At 40.6% G+C, this 22,362-nt stretch overlaps 1 protein-coding gene and 1 non-coding gene across 5 annotated transcripts in view; one reads left to right on the forward strand and one right to left on the reverse strand.

The window, feature by feature from the left end:
* Positions 1–22,362, reverse strand: part of neto1l (neuropilin (NRP) and tolloid (TLL)-like 1, like) — an 81,235-nt gene that overhangs the window by 3,632 nt on the left and 55,241 nt on the right. For all 4 annotated transcript variants that reach the window (XR_002596138.2, XR_002596139.2, XM_022203945.2 and 1 more), the window contains exons 5-11: positions 21,611–21,652; positions 21,169–21,296; positions 14,375–14,457; positions 13,085–13,230; positions 6,066–6,179; positions 1,177–1,804; positions 200–274 (exon numbers count right to left, since the gene is read on the reverse strand). Coding sequence is in view for 2 of the 4 variants with exons in the window: in XM_022203945.2 (XP_022059637.1) it covers positions 214–274; positions 1,177–1,804; positions 6,066–6,179; positions 13,085–13,230; positions 14,375–14,457; positions 21,169–21,296; positions 21,611–21,652 (1,202 nt within the window). In the remaining 2 variants the exon portion in view is untranslated. The remainder of the gene's footprint in view (positions 1–199; positions 275–1,176; positions 1,805–6,065; positions 6,180–13,084; positions 13,231–14,374; positions 14,458–21,168; positions 21,297–21,610; positions 21,653–22,362) is intronic.
* Positions 2,689–2,761, forward strand: trnar-ccg (transfer RNA arginine (anticodon CCG)). Its single transcript has one exon. It is a non-coding gene; the product is annotated as a tRNA-Arg (tRNA).

The raw sequence follows: 22,362 nt of genomic DNA on the forward strand, positions 1-22,362 counted from the left end.
GCAAGAAAACCATCTTGGTGAAAATGAACAGTTAAAAAAAACAACAACATAACAACATAAAAAATAAAATATAAACCTGCGCAAAAATCACAGAAAAGGAAAACATAAAAAGAACTTACATAAAAGTATATACTGACTGGGCAAATGATGACTACACAACAACATATAAAGATGTTGATTGTTGGATAAGGGTGCTTACCTTGAGATTGTCTCTTAGACCCTAGTTGTGTTGTACTCTGATTCATGTTTGCTCAAAGAGCCAATGAGGCAGAACCTGAAATGTCATGGCTCTTTCATTTAATATCAAACTTGTTTTGCATAGAGAGGTCAGAATGCATAATGTTCTACATAACAGCAATAAACTTCATTAGTGCTTTGATGGCCTCTAAGAGCCTCGCATGCAGATTTGTAGAAAAAGAATACAGTCAGGAACACTCTGGAAAGAGCACATAGAAAGTGCATGCAGGAAAATGTTGCATTTTTAGTAGTTTCTCCAAAAACTGTACTCTGATATCTTCACATAGCGATTTTGTAAACATATACAGTTGCTCTTCAAGCAGTCAAGGTGCAAGTACATAGTAAAATACTTCTTTTTTTCCGTAGAAAATCTCAGTCATGCCAAAATGTTGAGCTATAGAATATATTTTCAGTATCACAGTTAAGAATACAAATGCATATTTTAGAATGATTTGCATTCATGTCAATAATATCTCTATGAGGCACCGATTGAAGCCCTTGTGTCACAGTCAAAAGTGGACTTTTACAGAATTAACATCTACTTAAATGAGGTCTGTATTTGCTTAAAGATCTCCAACAAACCTCAAAGTGCAGTATAATTAATGGTAAGCTATGTATAAATCATCATTCAGGGAAAACTAGCTGGGGGTGCTTGACATGTTCAAGGATGAGCATGCAAGAAGAAACATATTTGTCTGTTAGAATTTAGCCCTTTCTGAAAGTTTCAAATGGTAGAGAAGGGGGAAATAACAAGGATCAATGCAAAAAATGAAGGTTATCATAATCTTAAAAAAATCATGAGAGGAAGAGGAAGAGCAAAGCTAAAATAAGAGGAACACAAAAATAAATGTAAATATCCCACACAAATTTCAAACTGTATCCCCATAGTTAACTCTAGGGTTGCTGTTCTTCCCTCATCAGAAATCTATGGATACTGACCGCTGTACTGCCTTTTCGTGGCGTGAAAGCCGGTGGCTGGTGGTGGGAACTTCTTCCAGGTCGTCGTCCAGGTCACATTCATTGTCCGCTGCCTCCTGTGAGTAGCTGTGCTTCATGACCAAGATGCTCCTGCGGTTTCCCGTGGCCGGCAGCAAGGGCCGCACTGCCATGGGCGGCTGTGGGAGGTCTGTGAGCAGAGTGGCGGCCGCCGTGTCACGGGCGCTCAGGTTGCCACGGCTACCCCGTCCACTGAGTGACAGCTGGGATATGTGCGCAGACCCGGGGTTGGAGGAAGAGCCACAGTGGTGGTCGTGGACGCAGCGTGAGGAGGCACGGCGAAGGGCGTGATAGTTCTCAAAGTCTTCCGCCAGGTCGACTAGATCTGCCGAGGCCGCTGTGGGTGTGGTGGCACTCCGTAAAGTACACAGCTCATAGTGAGGGGGCTCAAAGACCTCCTGGAACATGGTGGGGTCAAAGTCCTCACGCCGCAAAATGTACTTCTTGCGCGGCTGCTTGATCTGGACGATGACAGAGACGATGAGGAGGATGAGGACGATGCAGCAGGTCACGCCAATTATGGTCCCGTTTGTGTTGTTCAGGTTGTCCAGGATGTTGGCTTTCCTCTTCTCTGTACAGTGGCAGAGACACAACAGGAGAAAGAGGAGAGGTTTATGAGAAATTAACCAAGAAGGCCCTAAAAGATGCTTTGGAGGGCTATCACAATGAGAAAGGAGAACAAAGACTTCCAACTTTATTCAGTTAGTGGAACATTAAACACACCCTTCCTTTAAACTCTGGATTTCTTGTGGACTTTAGTAAGAATGACATGCTGGTAATCAACTTGGGTGGTATTTTTTGGAGCACATCTAAAGGTACAAGAGCAGAATTTTAGGGAATTAAACTGAAAACATCACTATACATGCAAATCTTTTTTTTTTTTTTAAATTCCACACTATTTAGCTTACTACCTACATAATCAACCTAACAACCTACTTCCATGGCTAAGGAGGCTTCATACATTTTGTTAAATAGGTTAGGTTAAAAACTCCTAACTAGCACAGCCACTACACGAAAGAAACAGAGGACTTCTATTTTTTTTAAAAATGCCATAATGTTACTCATAGATGCAACAACGACTCCAACAGGACCAGGTCTTTTAATACTCCCAAAATGTGAATTATGATCTCATACAACCACTGAATCTTTGGTGGCAAATGTAATTACTGCTGCCACACACACAGCGCTGTGATCCTAGTCAGCAGTGACAGAGCGTCTCCTCCTCTCTACCGTGCCAACCAAGCATGTTGATTACAGTGGAGGAGCTTGAAAAATGGAGGAGGAGGTCCGATATTTTTTGGTCTCAAAAAATCTCATAGCAAGTAAGTAGCAGTTAGATTCTTGAGTTTACTTTTAGAAGTGCTGTTTTTGTTTTGCAGAATTATGAACAGGCTCTACCAAGGTCTCATTTTCTAATGGTCTGATGGTTATTCTTGAAAGTTAGCACATGAATGTGGCCCAGTGGCCTAATGGATAAGGCATCAGCCTCCGGAGCTGGGGATTGTGGGTTCAAGTCCCACCTGGGTCGTGTGATTGTAACAGATTTATCAATATGTATGGCTGCATATCCCTATGTGACAAGTCAGGTTACCGCATGGCTTTCAATATGACATGCAAACATATCCCAAGCTTGAAAAGTGCTGCAATTTGGACTAGTGGGGTTGACCATGCACCCTGACCCCAGCTTCCTAACAAGCAGGGATATGTGAAGACTTAATTTGCTGTGCAGTGACAATGGAAATCTTAGGTGTGTTGTTTTCTGTCATCTTGAGTTATTTTGTTGAGATGTCATTGTTGCACCGCCTGCTCTACGTGCCTTTTTAATTGCCCCCTGGGGACAAATAAAGTTTTTTGAATCTGAATCTGAATCGTATATGATCCCATAAAATAACCCCAAAACGCAGATATGTGTAATATGTTCTGAATGTGTGGAAAGTTTTGAACATGAGCAGAAATCTGAAACACATATGAGCTATTACGGTTTAGAAACCCATCAGAGATAGTTTGTTGATCATTGAAAAGGTGCCTCATGCACATCTAAAGAGGTTACTTCCATGAACAAATGACAAAAAAGAAATCAGAATAGTAAATCCTGCCTATATTATGTGTGTTGATTCAGCAGGGATGATTCAGGCATATTCAATGAGAAAAGCTGAGCTCTGGGAGAATAAACATTTAGGATCAATACAGAATGCCTCTGAGCTTCATTGCATTATAGGCCTGTAAATTTGGATTTGTCACCTGGTGCCTGAATATTGTGTTTGTCTTTACATGAATAAACAAATTGCCACCATAAATTGATGCAGAAAAGTCCCAAATTGGTTCATGAAAATGCATCAGAAAGCAGGAAATGAAGTGTTTGATGCCCAAGATTTTCCCTAGACTACCCACTTTAGAGTCCCCCCCAGTGTTAAAAGAAAACTAAGCAGCTGGATTACACTGCGCACTGCCAATCATCAAGTTGGAATCTGAACTGCAATACATAAAGCATATCTTTATTTCTGTCTTCTAACGTGGATCATCAACTCATGAGGATGCTGATATTTTGCCTGCTAGGTGTTTTCAGTCTGTCAGCATGAAATTGTCGACCTCTAGCTGAAAACTGGGTCCAATTCCAGTTCTTAGCACTGCAAACTGTATATACAGAGTGGAAAGCTGGGCTTAGCAAGTGGCCACATACTCCCCAAGTGGCAGTACAAAGAAGGAGAAGCTCATGTGTGAAGATATCTGCTAACAAATGGACCTTATCATGTACGAGATTAAGAACATGGCCTCCATCAGCCATCTACCAGATGGACAAGAAGGTCACACCGGGTCACAGCTGTAGTCTATTTATCACAGGGGAATCTACAAAGAGTAGCAGAGACAAACAGTGCGTAGAGAGCCAATCTGTGGGGAGATGCGTGACATTTAAATGCTGGATGAACTTGCAGCACCGTGCACTGAGCTTCAATGACAGTAAATGGTTACATTCAGACGTGTAAAGGAGAAAGGAATAAAATTTGACATTTTACCACTAATGAGGACAAATGTGGGCAGCATGCATTACTAGAGCAAGGAGAAGGGGGAAGACAGAGGAAAAGGATGAGGAACATGGCTTCTTCTTGCTGAGTTCAGCACGATTTCAAACTCCCAACTGTAGGGTGGAAAGGTAGCTTCGTCCGAGTGAGGAATGGATCGTGCAGGATTTAACTAATTGACGCAATTTGTCAACGGTTCTGCTTAAAGCTTCAGAGTTACAGCGCATATACAGAATACGCAAGCATCTTTTCTGTACAGCGGTTCCATCTGAGAGAGAAAACGTGTCTAAAAAAAATAAACTGCAAGCTAAGGCCCAGCATAATCGGAAACACACTGCATTTATTGATATGCGAGGTTTTATTGCAGACAGGGCGCCAGGGAGCTTCACTTCAGATCTCATTTTAAGTATTTAGAATCCAGTGATGGCTCATGAAAGGTCAAGGAACATAAAACTAATTAATAGGCGATACAACACTGAGAAAAATGAGCTTATTACCAGGCCGCACACATTTCAGCTAATTATTTCAAAGGCATCATACACAAAGACGTCGAAGGAAGAAAATGTCAATTGAGAGGTGTAAATTACAGAGCAGCCGGCAGAAGACACTTCGTCAATGTATGGATCCAGCGGCTTTAAAATTCTGAGTGAGGTGTCGAGCTACAGAGGGGAGGAAGAAACTGACAGTATCTCAAAATCAGGAAGTCGGGGAGCAAGACATTTTCACAAGAGTCAAGTTCTCGGGCATCGATCTGCACCAAAACATGGAGCAGTTTGACGGTGAATTCAAATTTGTGGCTGTTAAGGGTTTACTGTCAGGGACTTTCTTATAAATTATATGGATCTTTAGTGTTTGCGTCTATTCTCTGTGTAAGTATGAATTTTAGCTACAACTCTTTTTTAGTATATAGTGCACAATATTTAGTCTGCACCACTGAGAGTGTCTTAGTTAAAAGCGTTTCCTTATAATCTCCACTTGAGTAGAAAAAAGTAGTGTCAATAGCATGTAGAGCCTTTTCTGCTAATAAACCTACAATGCAAGGTGTCACATGCTACAGTGAAAAATACTTGAATTGTTTTAGATTGTTTGTTGTTTTAAATTAAACAGTTGAATGCATCAGTGGTTACAGAAGAAGCAGTAATTCATGAATGTCTTGAATTCTCTACCTCACTATTCATGACATTGTGACTTTTATTATTTTCAAATTTTCTATTGTTTTTTTAAAGATGTGCATTTTTTAAAATATATTTTATTGTTATTGCACAGCTTTGAGAATATCCACTTTGCATTTCACCACAAAAGCTGTATGAGCATGTGACAAGTAAAAGCTTGAATCTTGAATGAGAACTGAGTCTCAGTTTCTCTCTCTGTCGCTCTCCGTGGTGCTGAAATGTTCTATATCCATGTCTAGTCTAAAAGAAGGGGCTGCAGAGTGTGTCGGTGGTTAGCACTGTCCTCTCACAGCTAGAAGATCGCCAGTTCACATCCTGGCTTGGGATCTTTCTGTGTAGAGTTCACGGGTACTCTGGCTTCCTCTCATAGTCCAAAAATATGCTGAGGTTAACTGGTGATTCTAAAGTGTTCCTAGGTGTGAATGAGTATGCTTGTTTGTCTCTATGTGCAACCCTGTGATAGACTGGCGCCCTGTCCAGGGTGTCCCCTTTCTTCACCCTAAGTCAGCTGGGATAGACTCTAGCACCTCTGTGACCCTAATGAGGATTAAGCAGCGGGTAGTGGATGGACAGTCTAAAAAAAAGCTGTGCCACGAGGTACCAAAGGGTTAAATAACTGAGCTTAAGTGTAGCATCTCACCTTTACATTGGTTCTCATCCCAGGGGTAGACACAGTTCTGCATGCCGTTACACACCAGCGTGTTGTTTATGCACATGTTGCTGTGACAGAAGAAGGCATCTGCATCACATGGAGCTGAAAGAGAGAGATCACACAGTTATCACTCCAACAGCTTGTAATAAAAGTGATTACAAAAGTCCGCCCACTTTGTCCCAACTGAAACATTTAGCTTTATTTGCTCACAGACAGACATAAGTACGAAGTTGTAATTCCCCATCCTTAAGAAGAATAAATTTGAAGGACACTTCAATATGCTGCTGCACAAGTCAGCATTTGCGGTACAGCTGAAGAGAAGCACCAGTGTGCCAGATTTTGAGGAAATAAATTTGGATGGGCATTACTCACATCAGACCTGTTTCCCCGAACCCATCTGTTCTTCATGAATTTTCATCCTCACCCTCCTCTTCAAACATTTGCAGAGACAACTTGTGGATGTGAATGAATTTCTTGTATCATGCATGTGTGTGTCCTGTGTGCATGCATGTGTGTCTGGAGAGACAGCCATGACATTTCACAATTATCTGCACACAAACCCAAAACAAATCCTGTTCTATTTATGCCAGATGTTTTTGTTCTGTCTAGAGTCCATGAATTATTGCAAAAAAAAAAAAAAAAAAATCTAAACCAGGCCACAATCACAACCACCAAACACATGATCCTCCATGACACCAGTGTTCCGACTGCAGTCTTTCTGAGACATTGGTATCCGAAGTCTCCACCTTCTTATGATGACAGCATGAGGCAGAGCCATCTGTCACCAGGACATGGTCATAAAATCAGTGTGGTAATACCACAGGCTACGCTGACATATATGTATCTGGTGGAGCTACAGAATTTAAAGCTAAGGTGCCCTTGCTCTCAACAACCAATCATATTAATGCATGAGCCAGCTGAATGGTCAATTCATTGCATGCGACTGTCAGTAAGAGTGAGGGATAGCAGCACGCCAAGCTAAAGCTACTATTTAGTGGAGTCCAGTAATTAGGTTAAACCACAGGCCAGCTCTTTGGCAGCATTCAGCTGAGGGGCAAGTGAATTATATAACCACAGTGGAGATGTTTTCGAGTTTTCAGTTAGGAATGCATCTGATTTAGGAACATATTTGAGGGCAAATGTAATTTCTCTCATTGTTGTATGACGGCTAACAGAGTTACAGCTGCTTATTTAATACACTCTGAATAAAAACAAAAATAGAAAGCATGGGTTTGAAAAAATATCGGTGCAATATTTTTGTTAAACTGCTACCTATTTGTGTTTAAAATGCAGGTTATCAATTATTAGAGATTCTAGTTAGATTTTAGGCCGCTGGTTCTATTCTCTACTGTTATTTATTCCATCAAATAAGAGAGAAAGGTATGAATGTGGTATCCAAAAAACAGAAGGTGACAGGTTCACCTGTCTTTTTTGACTGGCCAACATACCAGAACCTCAAATTTGTCTGTTTATAATCTTATAAATTAGACAAAAGCAGCAAAGTTTATGATTACACCAGTGCACTGGATTTCATCATAAAGAAGTTCCTTCATTTTTTAGTTATTTTATTGGTCAAAACTATTCTCATCTGGGTATTTTATATATAAACAGTTTCTCAATTGATCTCCCAGAAAACTGACGATATTGTGAAGATGCTGTACATCAATATTGGCAGGTACAGTAACATGAAATTGGAAAAAATGAGTGCAAATGTACACCACTAGTTAGAAATATGCAGCCACACATAGCATCAGAAAAGCAGAGGTAAAAGAAGAACAAAAAGAAGAAATAACACATTGTGAAAAAGATAAGTCAGATGTAGAAGTTCTGCCTTCATGAAGCAGAAGTATCTTAGTACTATCAGGAAAATGTACTGTGTAATGGAAGTATGCTATTGCGTTATTGCCACAGATGCATTCAAGTGTGTGCAATAAAGCTACCATATACAGCAGCACAGAATAGAAATGCTAGTACTGAACTAACTGTACTTATAGCTACATTCCTACATAATGGAAAACAAAGAAGCACAAATAGTCAGTATAGCGTGTTAGATTGTATGCTATCCACTATGTGCATGCATTTGTAGCAAAGTATGAGGACGGTCGAAGTATTTGAGATTACTTTGAGTTCCTGAATGTTCCAAATGTTCCTGATTTCTGTCTGACATGTGAACATAATGGATGGCTCTGTTGAGCTGCAGGCTGTTTCGTTGTGAAGAAGTCGTCCTTCTCTCGCATGTCTCTCGTTGTCTCTCTTTATCTCTCACTCTCTCCACACACGGACACACAGCACTGGCACTGCTACTAAAGCAGCTTGCCAGTGCTATGGCAGAGCTGGGGACTATTTGACAGCGTTACCACTGTGATGTATGGCTGTTTTCATCCCAGCTCCCGTCCCAAGTGAATAATAACACACCAAATTAGAGTGACTTATCTCTATCTCTCTCTCTGTAACCCATCCTGTCTGGGCCTTTGCCAGCATTTCCTGACTCATATTGGCTCTCTGTGTGTGTTCTAATACCCCTCTTCTCATTTTCTCCCCCCCGTCCGCCACCTCTGTTTCTGTTTTTCTCATTCTTTTTGTCATACAGTACAGTACACGCCAAACCTGTAAGAGTGTGTTTTGCTAACAGCCACCAGAGGGAGCCTGCTCCTTCCCATTTCCACACCGAATCCTCCCGGCTCCTTCATTCAGCACAGGGTGAGACTAGACGTTATAAAGAGCGCGATCCACACTAATCTCCTGCAAAATTAATTTCGAGACATTCTGTAATAAAAGTGCCCTTTTGACCACACAGAAGTGTTCACAGTCACTGCTGGAAGCATAAATTAACTCCTAAATGAGAGGCTGATGAAAATAGTCTGGGTGTCTCAGCAGAGCAGGACTCCAAGAGCAAAGAGGCTTCTGCAGCGGAGTGCAATAAGCAACACCTGGTTATCATAAATTTTTACAATCAAACAGCCACTGTAGATCTGTGTGGTTTTATTTATTTACTAGTATGTAGTTATGCTACTTGTATATAACAAGGATGATGTGTTTTTGCCTGAAGTGTTGTCCATGTTGCTTTCTTTTTGGAATGACGATATTTTTTAACAAGAATTTAACCTCTCACCTGCTCTAAATTTGGAAGATGACTGTCAGTACCAATTCCAGTCTTGTTTTTAAATCAGTAAAGCTGCTGTCTTCTGTTACTCTTGCTATATTTTGATTTCCTGCACCCATTACTTAATATTTTTAACTATATGCAATTTTATGCAATAATACACATTTTTTACTTTCATTCTAGTGTTTATGTACATTTCAGTTTTTTCTGTGAAGCATTTTGGTCAACACTTATTTTATATTCTTGGTCATATATTCATGTTAATATAGCTTTAAATTAGATAGTAAATACATTAGGCTCATCAATTAAATTCAAGTTACTGTTGACTAATAAAATCACAAATCCTGGTTATTGCAGGAGCAGATCATCCATCCTGTACTGATTTATTTCTTCTTTTATTTGCCTATAATGCTGCAATCTTCCCACAATCTCCCCACTGCTTTCTATTAAATCGCAAAGCAACCAAGATATCAAGTGCATATAGACATATGCACTTGATATAATCCAAACTAAGAGCAGGCAAAGATCCATATGCTAACAGGCATTAGCATACTGTGTTGCTCTCAAATGCTTTCATGCATACAGTAAAGAAGCTTTGCAAGAAACAAGAAGTGATGTGTGTAGTGAAGCCAGAGCAAATTTCCATCTGCAACCCCAGAGATGGGCCGCAGATGAGGCGTAACAATGCTGACAGCTGAGATGTCACACGAGCGCATTTATCACCTGAGACGTAATTGCTTCTTGGGTAAAGATAGGTTTCACTTTCTTATGCTTCACATTTGTAATCACAAGCCGTAGCTCTGCATAGCGGGACGGTGCCTGTGTGCGTATGTGGGTCTGGAAACAGGGCGAGCTCAGTAAGATCAGCAGATGTAAAGGCACTGCACTGACGATAAAGGTGGATGTTTGCGTTTGGGAACATTGCTCTCCCCAGCGGAGCAACTTGCTGGGAGTCAGCAGCTGTGAACAGTTCTCTAAGAGCCGCTAGTTCCACTGGGAACCTGCAGCTGTGAAGAAACATGCAAAGGCTTCGGATCTACAGCAGCTAGGGAACACTTATTGTAAAAACAGCCCTTAAAAGCTGCAAATCCAGATGCGTGCACCTGTAATAGACTCACACACACACACACACACACACACACACACACACACACACACACACGCACTTGTAGTAGTTACACACCATCTTCTTTTTTTTTCCTCAGGGAGGGAATTAAATAACCTGCTGCAGTCTTTTTGTAGGACACAGTGCATGTGGAACCTCTATTTAGATTTCCACCTTTCATTCTTTCCCTTCTACTAACTGGACTTGCTTACTCTCAACAGCTTTTTTGCTTTGATTATGGCATTCCCTTTGGATTAAAACAACATTGTTTTGAAGTTTTCCAAATGCATTACATAGAAAGTATCTCTGCCATGACTGTGAATAAATGTCTATTGACAAAGTTCACTGTTTGGTGAAAGTGGGTGCACTCTTTGCACTGGATTAATATTTAGTATGAACACATGAGTCAAGACAAACTTTACTGGGATATGAATACACTTACAACAAAGAAATTAAGTCCTTTTACTTGTCAATAGTTACTAAAAGGGAGGCACTACAAGGGAATTGTGTACTATTATTAACTAATAGATTTAAACATGAAAACTCCCTAGTTGCTTATATGCATCATGGCAATTATTTTTTTTGCATTGCATTGTTTCCTAAAATGTTATACTTAATTATGCAAATGAAGTGTTTTAGAAAACTTGAAATGTAAAAACAATATTTGTCTAAATCTAAGTAATCAGCTGGAGAAATTTGATTGATTTCATTGTTTTTATATCCATAAAATGTATTGAATATAAAATGTGCATTTAAAGACGATTTTTTCTCGTACTCCGAGCCAGAAATCTCCAAATGTTTTTTTGCCTGTCTGTACTCCAAAGGTTTTAACACACCGATAGGTTTGTTCATATATTAATCACAGTCTAATTTATGGAACATTGTATTCAAAATATGGTGAAAACTGACTGCGTATATTGATAGTGTTGTCTGATTTATTTAGTGTTAAAAAGAGGTATTGATGATCCTCTCTATAAAAACCGTTAACTCCAATAAAGGAAATGAAACAAGACTTTTGAACCTGACTTTATCAAATGTTTTGGTTTCTGAGAAATGTTTGCAAATCAGTGCATACAAACACACTAATGTGCATGCATGTATGAGGCAAAATGTGGTTAAAAAAACACCTTTATATGTGTTTTTGTATGTATTTTTCACATTTTCTTTGAACTATTGTGAGAGAAGAGATATTATTGGGGAAAAAATTGTCCAAAATTGATTCTTGTCTCTACTATTTTCCCTTTAAAATGTTTAATATTTGAAGATTATGGAAATTCTAAACATTTATTCCAACCATAAAAATGAAAAAATATTAGTGTTTTGTGCATATGGCTGAAAGCCAGTCCAAACTATGCAGTAAAGTGATGCAAAACATAACACATAAGTGTATTAAAAATTATATTTTCACCTTATTATGTTGTGCACAAGTGCTTGAAAATTTCAAAAACAAGTTAATGTGTGCTGTAAATAAGTAAGTAAAGACCACACTCTGAGCTGTTCTGCTGCTCGTGCTTTCCAGAGCTCTGCTACATCTGTACATTGACTGTTGACAGGGGCTGGTGCAGTGCTGCTGAGCTGTGGTGGATGCTGCTCTAAAGGCTGAGGTCTGGCTGGGGATCGCCTGAGTGACTTAGGCAGAAGCGTTGCCCCGGCAACAGCACATCCTGGCTCTGCTTGGTGAAAAGGCCTTAAAAAGGGACACTGACTTCACAACACAAACAACTCTGCTGCCACTGCTGTCGCCTCTACTGATTAAGCTAGGTGCTAAACTGTCTCAGCGCTATGACGAACAACATGTAAAGGCTGCAGACGTGCAAAGCACATCAGTATGATTTTATGATTCATTCTACTTCAAATCATCATTTGCGGTGCATGGTTTATCTAGAGTACATTCATTTTTCTTTTCAATAACTGAAAAATCAATGGTTCCAACACTTGAGTCAATGAATTCAGTTCTTTCATTGAATAACTGTAATAAACCTTTTTTTTCCTCTCTCTTCCTGTTAGCTTTCAGAAAGATCCTTTTCACAAACTGAACCAGTGCATGTGTGTTTGTGTGCACTCCTCCTCGCTTGTATCTGCGCCTTTAAAAGGCAGTGAATGACACTGACATACTGTATACTCACAAGGCTCAGGCCCGCTTCATTCACATCCCTAGTACAAAGAATGCCCTCTGCAGCCCCTGTCAAACTGCAAGCTCCATCAGATTAGAAGCGAGTGAATGGGAAAGAGGAAGACTATGTGTGTGCTTGTGTATGTGTGTGTGAATTTTAATCTCTCCCAGGTGTTTGGCTCAAAGAAAACAGCTAGATCCGAACACACTGTAACTCCTCCTGATATTCTTTCAGCACACAAGCTCAGCCTCGCTCCTTATTTCTATCTCTTTAGCTTTTGTACACAAAGGAGTCACCTATGTGAGTGTGACACACAGTGTGTGAGTTGAACTCAGTTCCACTTGTACTGTAGTCACCCACAGGCAACATTTCCTTTAATGGGAATCATGTTTCCTGGTGTCTTGCTTCCTGCTGTTTAAATGGTCATAAAACTAAATGGAAATCTCTGACAGCACCTCTCCTACGATCTGCTGCTTGCCATAAATGCGGCCACCGTGCCTCCATCTTCTTTTAATGGCCACCAGTCAAGACTTGGCCTGTTTTATTTTGACATCACTTTCACGGAGTGGCGGCCTGATGAATAAAGCTAATGGGCTGCCCTCGATAAGTGTGTCACATTGTAGTAACTACCGGCAAACGACAGTCGGTGCGCATGAATGTGTGAGTGTCTATTTTCTCATCTTACGTTCTTGGTAGGTTGTGAAAAGGATGCGGAAGCGACTTTTGCGGCTGGCCTCGTCTGCCCACATCCGGATGACTCCCAGCGTCGACACCAGCATGATATCGTTGGCCACCGTGGAGCAGAACTTGCTCTTCAAGTCTTCCACCGAGCTGAGTCGAGACAGGATGAGATAAGAAGGCGTATTTTATCATTGCGTAACACGGGCCTCCAATGTGCATCTCAATAATCCACCGTGTTGCACAGAATCTCTTTGCTGCTCACAGTTTTTTCAGGTTGCTTATCTTGTGATCACAACTATAAAGTCTGGATAGCCCAAGATAGCAAAATACGCTCCTGAGATTACATTTTCAAGTGCATTGTTGATAATGATTCAATTATATCCTTATCTTAGTGTATCAAATATTGTTTGCCTTAATCGCGGTTTTAATAGTTTATTATCTGGAGATAAAAAAAATAAGTTATTTATATTAACAGACCTGTTCAAGTGAAGTATGTAGGAAACAAATGGCTTGCTGAGAGTTAGATAAGAAGATCAATACCAGTCTCACATCTGTCCTTAAAATGTGAGCTGCAGCTAAATGCTGGTTATTTTGGCATTCTGTGAAGACTAGAAACAGACAAAATGTCATGTTATATGAGCTATATGTCACAGTATGTCTAGGCTGCAGTTTCCAGTCTTTATTCTAAATTAAAGTCACCCATATTTACTGTAAAAAAAAATACGTGACATTTCTAAGCATTTTTCTGTCCAAATTCCATTAACATAATAAAAACTAAAAACTTTCCTTTAATTAACTGAAACTACTCCAAGTGTGTTTGGACTAGAAAAGGACAACTCTGTTTGCTTTTGTCATAAACTGATGCCTTTAAGTAAAATGCGATGTGTTGATCAATTGTGATTAAAAATTCTCAGTCTATTGGTGATCTAATTGCAAAGTGGTGAGGGTGCAGCACATGGGCGCAAACGCTGTGAAGCAGTGAGTTTCTGGTTTGATGCCTGGAAAGCCGGACCATTATAGCATGCAATTTCTCAGATTTCCCACATTTCTCGCTTATTTCTAACGTCACTATCTAATGATAGATAAAGTAAAAGCTCTGAGTTTGCTACAGAGTAGATCAAGTAAGATCAACCCAACATATTAGGACAAAGTCAAAACCATGGATATTTTACAAGTTATCTCAGAGTAAATAGCATGTTTAGCTCAGGTTTAAAAGACAAACGGCCTAATACAGTAATGTGCGATAACAGACTGCTGTATGATTTATCCAATTAAAGATGCCAAAAAGTCACACCTGCCACCATCATACACCGCCACAAAGTTGCGCTTGCATTCGTTGGAATTTGCCATCTCATAGTCGAGGAAACGCAGGTAGATCTAAGAAAACAAAGACAAAAAGGAGAGATAAAGTGGGGAAAAAAATCAAAGGATGCGGTAACATTTGGACATAACAGAGGAAAGAAGTGAGCAAAAGAGAGGAGGACAGAAGAGTGAGCAAAAAAAGGTTTCAGCTCCATGCTATTATTGCCTGTGCATCTTACTCATTATCCCAGTGCCTGATATAGCAGCCCTGTAATGAAATAAGACTGACAGACTGCAGCTAGTACAAAGTCATTACATACGCATATCAAATGAGGACCCAAAGACAGACAGGGTCTATTAGCTTTGGACTCATTATCCATATCTGTTGAGATAAAACATTACACAAAACCTACAACCTTGTTAAACTTTACAGAGACCTTGGCCATTTTACACAAGCTTTGGATGTTCAAGAGCGAAAATGTCGCCGGCTTTCTTTTAAATTCAAAGTACTTTTGGACCAATGGGCTCCAAATATATTCAGTATATAACAGACTTACCTTTTGTCGAGCTAATCATCAAGTACACTATGACAGATATAGTATAAAGCACTATTTTACTATCCCAACAATCTCATCTCGTTGAGTGAAATATCCACCTTGCTATCCACCTTGACTCGTCTCAGCAGCTATTCTACACTTCCCGATTGCCTCCGCATCATTGTCTGTCACTCATTCATCAGACTGAGATCTCCCAATCACAGCTATGGTTCTGGTCCGCTGAGCACAGCGCTCGCCATCATTACGGTTAATGAGCGGGCCGCTCCCGAACTGTGACAGGGAAATGCGACGCTTTAAATGGCCAAAGACGAAAGCTGCAGATGGAGCAGGATAATGGACCTTGCAATGTCAACTTGGCTTCAACAACATGACAAGTGAAATGGATCGGAGGGGGAAAACAAGCTAGCCAGTTCCCCTGAGGTCTCATATTGATGTCAGTAATCTTCTGTCTAATAAAAATTGTCATATTCAGCCACTTTGTTGGCTGTATTGGCTTTGTCACGAGAAACAGGACATTTATTGTCTGCCATACTGACAGAGTGGAATGAAATACTGTTACAGTTCATTCATTCACTGAAGGTCTTACAATGCGATCCAAAGACGAATATGTATATATACAACACACATATACATACTGTACATATATATACAACAACATACACTATATGTGTATATACAGTGTATATACATATACACACAGCAATGGGTAGTGTGACTGTGACTTTTCTGCATGACTGCATGACTTAATCTTTGGTGGTAGAACTGGAGATTGGTGAAGAGTTTAATTTTTTGCAGATGTCTCGTGCTGTGTTGTTGTGGTCTCAATGTTACACAGACTTCCAATGCAGTGCCTTAAATATGGTTGGAAGCTTCAGATTGGTGATGTACTATAAGTGTCTAAAGATTGGGTTCTCAGCAGGGTGGATGATGCAGTGATTTGGTCATTCCTCTAAGAGGACTATCACTCGGCACTGCAATAAAATAGAAAATAAATGCTGCTAAAATCAGTTTTTCAGAACATGGAAAACTTAGTGCTAAGAGGAAACAGTCGGAAATCACTTTCACTAGGAACAAAGTACTTATTAAGAGTAGATGATGGCTCCATTCCATCTGACAGATTGCCAAAGACGTCAGATTGAATGTGGAACTGTTAAGGTTATAGTCAAGGTTAAGGTTATGGTAAGGCGCTCTCAGCCAAATTTATCTCCATTTGTTTTAGAGTTCAAGAGGCAAATAATTGGAAAAAGTACCAATAAGCATGATAATTACGACACTTGGCCTCGTCATTCCATCGTCAGCGAGTACAAAGGAAATTAGACGAGAAGTTTTCCACCCACAGCACAAAGAATGCACTGAACGCAGCCATCTGTAACCAATAAAAGTTATTTCAGCCAGGGGAGACTAATTGCAAATGCAAAACATTGTCGATAAAAACATTACATTTTATTTTAGCATAGACTTCATCTAGTGCTAATGGCTAATTAAAGCAATGAACTTGCAGTCATTAAAGAGCATAATCCCCCCATCTTGACCATCATAGCTGTTTCTGGACAAAAGCATAATGCTGGTGGCTTTTGGGAAGGTGGTGGCCGGCTTTTAGCTGTGCATCCACAGACGAAGTTCACACATTCATTCCTGAGGAGGACCTCCACTGACTATCATGTCAAATATTTTTAACATCCGCAGAATGGACTGGCACAAAATTGAACACAGCCGTTTATGATTTTCAGACAACGGAAAGTGTTAACTTTAGGGAACCTGTGACTTTTCCTCCAGTCCTGTTATGCAATTTACATAAGTGCTTTCTATCACATTGACTCAACAACTGCTGGGTGAACTGCAGTGAAATATGGGCCATGTTTGGTACATGATCGCTCACCATTCTAGCAAGATCAAGTCAGCACTTTATTTTGTCTAATACTTTGGTATATGGCCAAATACTGAAAGGCTAATGACACTCCTATCAGCCTCAGCTGTTAAACGAAGATAGCAAACATGGTAAACCTGCTACCTTGACAGCAACATGCTAGTGATATCATTTTAATCACCTTAGCATGCTGACCTTAGCACTTAGCTCAAGGCATTGCAGCACCTTAATGTAACTTCACTGAGCCACTTACATGACTGTATACTCATAGTCCTGTTATTATTCTATGACATGCTGTATTTCAGAGCTGCACTTGAGACATTTGCCATAATGCAGTGTATCACTCGCTCTGTGACTTCAGGCTATACATGGCCTGTCTAGCTAAACTGAAAGGAAAAGAAACACCGCATATGCTACACACATCCTTTTATGTTGTAAAAGATAACGGCCTTATGGTCTTGGATATTTTTATTAAATGAAATGGGGCTTTTTATTTAGTATCCCAGCCTGCAGTCATTTCCATTTTACTTATGTGCATCCTGCTGAGTTTGAGCATGGAAAAATAAGTGAAATTCTTCTTGGTTATAATATCTTTGATCAGCTGTTACATACACAAAGTTGTTGTGTGACAAATGCAGGTTAGTGTTTGCACAGACTAGAAGGTGAAAAGGACTGCCTCATTATATGGCAAAAAAACAAAAAACATACCAGAAATGAACAAATATACAAACAGCTTTTGATGCTTTTTTGTCTGAGGTCCCTTTTGGTGAACTCTAACTGATCAGTGATGAAGAAAAATCCGAGTGCAGATGGCATCACAAAGCCAAATGACGGCAATGGATCAGGAAGATACAATCGCCAATTTGTAAGGTGAGAGATTGGCTCCAGCAGGAAAATAGGCTGCCTCTTCATTGATTGCTGCACCCAATAATGACGCAAAATCCATCACTGAAGGGGGAAGAGTATGTTCTGTCTACTGCTAAAAGGTGCCCGTAAAACTGCGCACTGCTCATTACAGTCACAATGAATGCCTATATTTTGACCATTATCTCCATGAAAAGATGCGGAAGGTGTCAGACAGTGCAGGCCAGCGTGGTGGAAAAATACAGACTGTGTAAAACAGACAGGACACAAATGGTGTGTGGAAAGTAACACTAACTGATTAGACGGCTGAAAATATTCCTCTATACAACTAACAGCTGTCAGCCGAGTTTGGACAGCTGTCCACACCGTAATACCAAGAGGGAGAAGAGTTACTAGAAAAGCAGACAAGTTGACAGTTTTGTAAATTTAGTGTCCAATTGTCACCACTGAAACACTGATTGTATCTTTATCCTTCCAAATTAACTCACTATTTGCTTTTTTATTGCAAACACATGCAGACTATTATACCTGAAAGGTGACATCTTATTGAGCATTTTGCTTTGAATATCAGTGCAAGCTAATTACTTGTTTTTTCAGGGTAGTTTCTGAAACATCTATTAGCAGGACAAGCTAAAAATAAATGACATATGGTGGTGTATACTAAAAACGTCATGGCTTTAAAACTGGTGCAGTGCTATGGTCATAACTGCTTACTTGCAGGTATGTCTCCTCTGTCTTTACCTTTAATGCCATCCCTCTCTCTGCCATCTGCCAACCCCACCTCTAAACTCCATCCCTATACATTTGGATATTTGATAACATGCATTATTAACTATCTGTTTCCCTTATCCCCTCCTTTCTCATTCCTCCTCTTCTTCTTCTGTACCCTCTTCTCCTCTTTTTTCTCTGGAGTGCTCCGGTGCAGTCTAATTAGAGCCTCCGGTATAGGATGTCATTATCTCTCTGCTGTTTCTGGCACACTGGGTACAGTGCAGTACTGTATCAGCACAGGGAAATGAACGCCCTGCTCTGCACAATGTGCAGCCTTACGCATGCACGTACACAGTGCTGGGGGAGCGGCGGTGGTGGCGGCATTCTCTACATCGCCTTCACTGCAGTAGCATGTGAGTCTGCGTGTGTGTGTGTGTGTGTGTGTGTGTGTGTGTTTGAGAAAGCGACTGGAAGTGAGGAACCAAAGCAGACAAAGAGGGACACTGTAGGTTTTACATATTTCATGTGTAACTGAGCGTGAACAGTCGCGGTGCAGGTGAGAGCTTCAGGACTGCGTGTCTCTGAAGATAGATTTGTACTAAAAATTTTATTTTCTGCCTTGTCCGTCAGTGCCAATTGGTTGTCAGCCTTTGGCCCATGACTTGCCCTGTGAGGCTCTTCTGCAGTGTGAAATATGACGCTCATTCAGACCAAGTGAAATACATCATACTGCCAGGATGGCTAGCTCTGTCGCTCTTTCATGCACAAACCAGTTCTTGGCCACACACACGTGGATGCATACATGTGATGTACGAAAAATACAATATAAGCAACATACTGGCAGACATACGCACTCCATTTAGAGGGACTGAGAAATCAATGCCACATTTTTGAATCGACCGTGAAGTTTAAATGGGGCCAAGGTCCCTCCTAATGCCTGTTTCAATGCAACACTTATTGGATGGCTTCACATGAGTGCTGATGATCAAGAAAAGGTCTGCAGGTAGACAGTCTTATGGATCCTGTGGCCTTGGGGTTTTGAAGCAGCTGAATCCGAAGGTCCTTTCTGAAGGGAAACAAGGGCATTCCGAGGAAAAATGCAACCTAAAGAATATGCCAGATAAGAAGAAGTGCTATGGCCATGAATCACAGTCACACCAGTGTTATCATCCAGTCACATTGTAAGCCAATGTGTTTGTGTACAGCACCAGAGCCTGCAGCTCAGCACAAAAAAACCTGTGTAAAAATAAATAAATCAAAAAATACTTCGAGCCTAATCGCACTTTTCATCGGGGATAGAACACAGCTTAATAGCCTTGCTAATGTGTACTGTATAACTTTAAAAACATCTCTATGGTGGTCACAAAGTAAGACAAATAACATCAAGTAACTATAACAAGCATGAATTAGTGGAACACATAGTTATACGGTTAAGCTGACACTGTTTCTGTCCTAACTCACTCAGAGGAATAACAGGAGAACACATTCAGGAACGTACTAACATAAAGTTATACAGTGAGTCACTTTTGCAATAGTTAATGGCAGCATTATTGTCAAAGAAAGCTATTCTAATCTAAATTTTAAATACACTCACATATGCTAAAATGTCAGAATAAAATGTTTGACTGGCTTTAAGAGCATCCCAAAGCCATTTCAACATAAAATGCAGGTCTATTTAACCTCACCATTTACAGTTACAGTGTTACAAATGAGACCAAACCTTTTAGCGCTTAAAAATGCAGACCTCACAATATTTCCTGTCCTTGAAAGAATTGTTCTTGCCATAAAAGTGAAAGTAAAATAGTGGTCTCTTTCTATTTAATCAAACCCTGCGAATGGGCTCAGAACACTACTTGAGCAGCAGATATACTGCAGTCATGGACTGGACTTTGTAAGTGCGTATAAGATGAAGCCATATAGACTCATATGGGAAGTTGTAGCATTTATAAATTGTGGCCTTTTCCTGCACAGCTGCTCTGCCCTCGGGAAATGTTTAATCCCATAGCATTAATGCGGCACAGGCACCTGCAGTAGATAAGGAAGCATGTCTGGTATGTCTCAGGGGTTGGAGCAAAGGTGTGCATGTGAATGTGTGAGCATGCATGGCTATATCTGAATATGCATGCAGGGTTGTGTCCAGAACACTGGCAGAGAAAACAAACGCAGGCTGTTGCCGGCCTCAGGGTCAAACCGCATGGCAACACTATTTCATCAGCACTAACACTCCCTGCCTCCCTCTGTCTGTCCAGTCCACCCTCACTCCCCTCCTTCTATCTGTCAATCCTTTCTCCCTCCATCCCTCCATCCCTCCATCCCTCTTGGCAACAGTGCACTGATTAAAAAAATGGACCTGACCCCGAGTAAACCCTTCTGCCTATCTGTCTGACCCTAGCGGGGGGAACACGTACCCCCGCAGCCACAAACACTCACGTCGGGTTAGTGCTGACAGCTGCAGACAAACCCACATGCAATATCAAAGGTTCCTGATGCAACCCGTGATCTTGCCGCATGCGTGGAGAAATACTGAATGGAAATAGCTAATTAAACAGAAAAATATACTCAATATCTCAATAGAAGCTGCAAAAAAATTTCCACAAGGAATGGTAATGACAGACCCGCAGTGTTTGTCAGCGAAATAACAGCCTTTCTGATGTAACCGTGTTGAGCTGTCACCAACCCAGCTGATGGGAACACAATTTCACTTTCGGTTTATTTTATGTGACATTTCAAAATTTGGCTTTACATCAGATTCACAGTTGGATGGTAAGCGCGGATGATGTCACTAACCTTGGAGCGCGGCGGAGCACGGATGTACCATTTACAGTCGACGGCCTCAGCGGCACCCGCCTTCCCGTCTCTGGTGATCTGATGAGACTCAACGATACCTTCTGGACCAACCATGTCATACTGACAGGCTGAAACACACACATATGCATAAAGACACACAAACACAGGCATCCACACACACACACACATATATGCACATGTGCAGTTCAAGTCGACAAACACGGACTCACAAATACGGCACATTGCAAAGATTAGAGAACCAAAGCTCAATATGTATGTGTATGTATTTAAGTGGAGGAAACACAGTATAAATAGGTTTTAGTGAGACAAATAGAGCGCTGAGAGACAGAGTAAATGTAAATACAAATGAAACAGAAAGAGGCAAAAGAAGAAACTGAGGCAGAGAGAGAGAGAGCGAGAGAGAGAGAAGGAGTATACCTACAGGGGAGAGGTGGGGGTACTCCTAAGTCTGCAAAGTCTGGATCTGTGGAGAGAGCAGAAGAGGGGCGAGGGAAGAGAGGGCATTCATTTTTAATACATGATTACAAAATCAGAATCTTCACAGAGGCAAAAACAACCAGGTGTAACAATGTGCCGGGGAACTTCCTGCGAAGACAACAAATTACTGTCCTCCCTTCTAAATTATTTTGGCACCCTTAAAGGCTTCCTTCTGTGGCTGGAAGCTGTTGTCATATTAGCCCAAAACTGGTGGTTGAAGGTCACAAGCTCCTGAATCTGAGATTCTCCCGAGGAAACCACTAATTATTATGATTGTTGAACATTTTTAAAGACTTTTGCACTCTGCATTTCCAAACATCGGTGCTATTAATGTCACAAATCACGGGGAAGAAGTGAGACAAAAAAGGACCGACTAATTGCTGCCGAAACCTACAACTAGACCATTAGTAGTGTGACTTTGACACCACCATTTTCCATTCAGTAGACTGATTTCTCTCCATAACCAAAAACTAATATGTTATACATATTAATACACTTATTAAAAAATTAATACACAAATACACTTATTAAAAAAACATAAGCATGAGCAGACCAACAAGGCCAAGAGCACAGTGTCATACCTACAGCTGCATGTGGTTGTACTTTGACACAGCAGTTCTTCAGGCTAAATGCTAATACTGAGCCATTTTCCAATACAGGAACTTCTGGGTTCTTTTAGTGAGGCTTGAACCTTTT

The sequence above is a fragment of the Acanthochromis polyacanthus genome, chromosome 20 (assembly GCF_021347895.1).
Source record: "Acanthochromis polyacanthus isolate Apoly-LR-REF ecotype Palm Island chromosome 20, KAUST_Apoly_ChrSc, whole genome shotgun sequence".
Lineage (NCBI taxonomy): Eukaryota > Metazoa > Chordata > Actinopteri > Pomacentridae > Acanthochromis > Acanthochromis polyacanthus.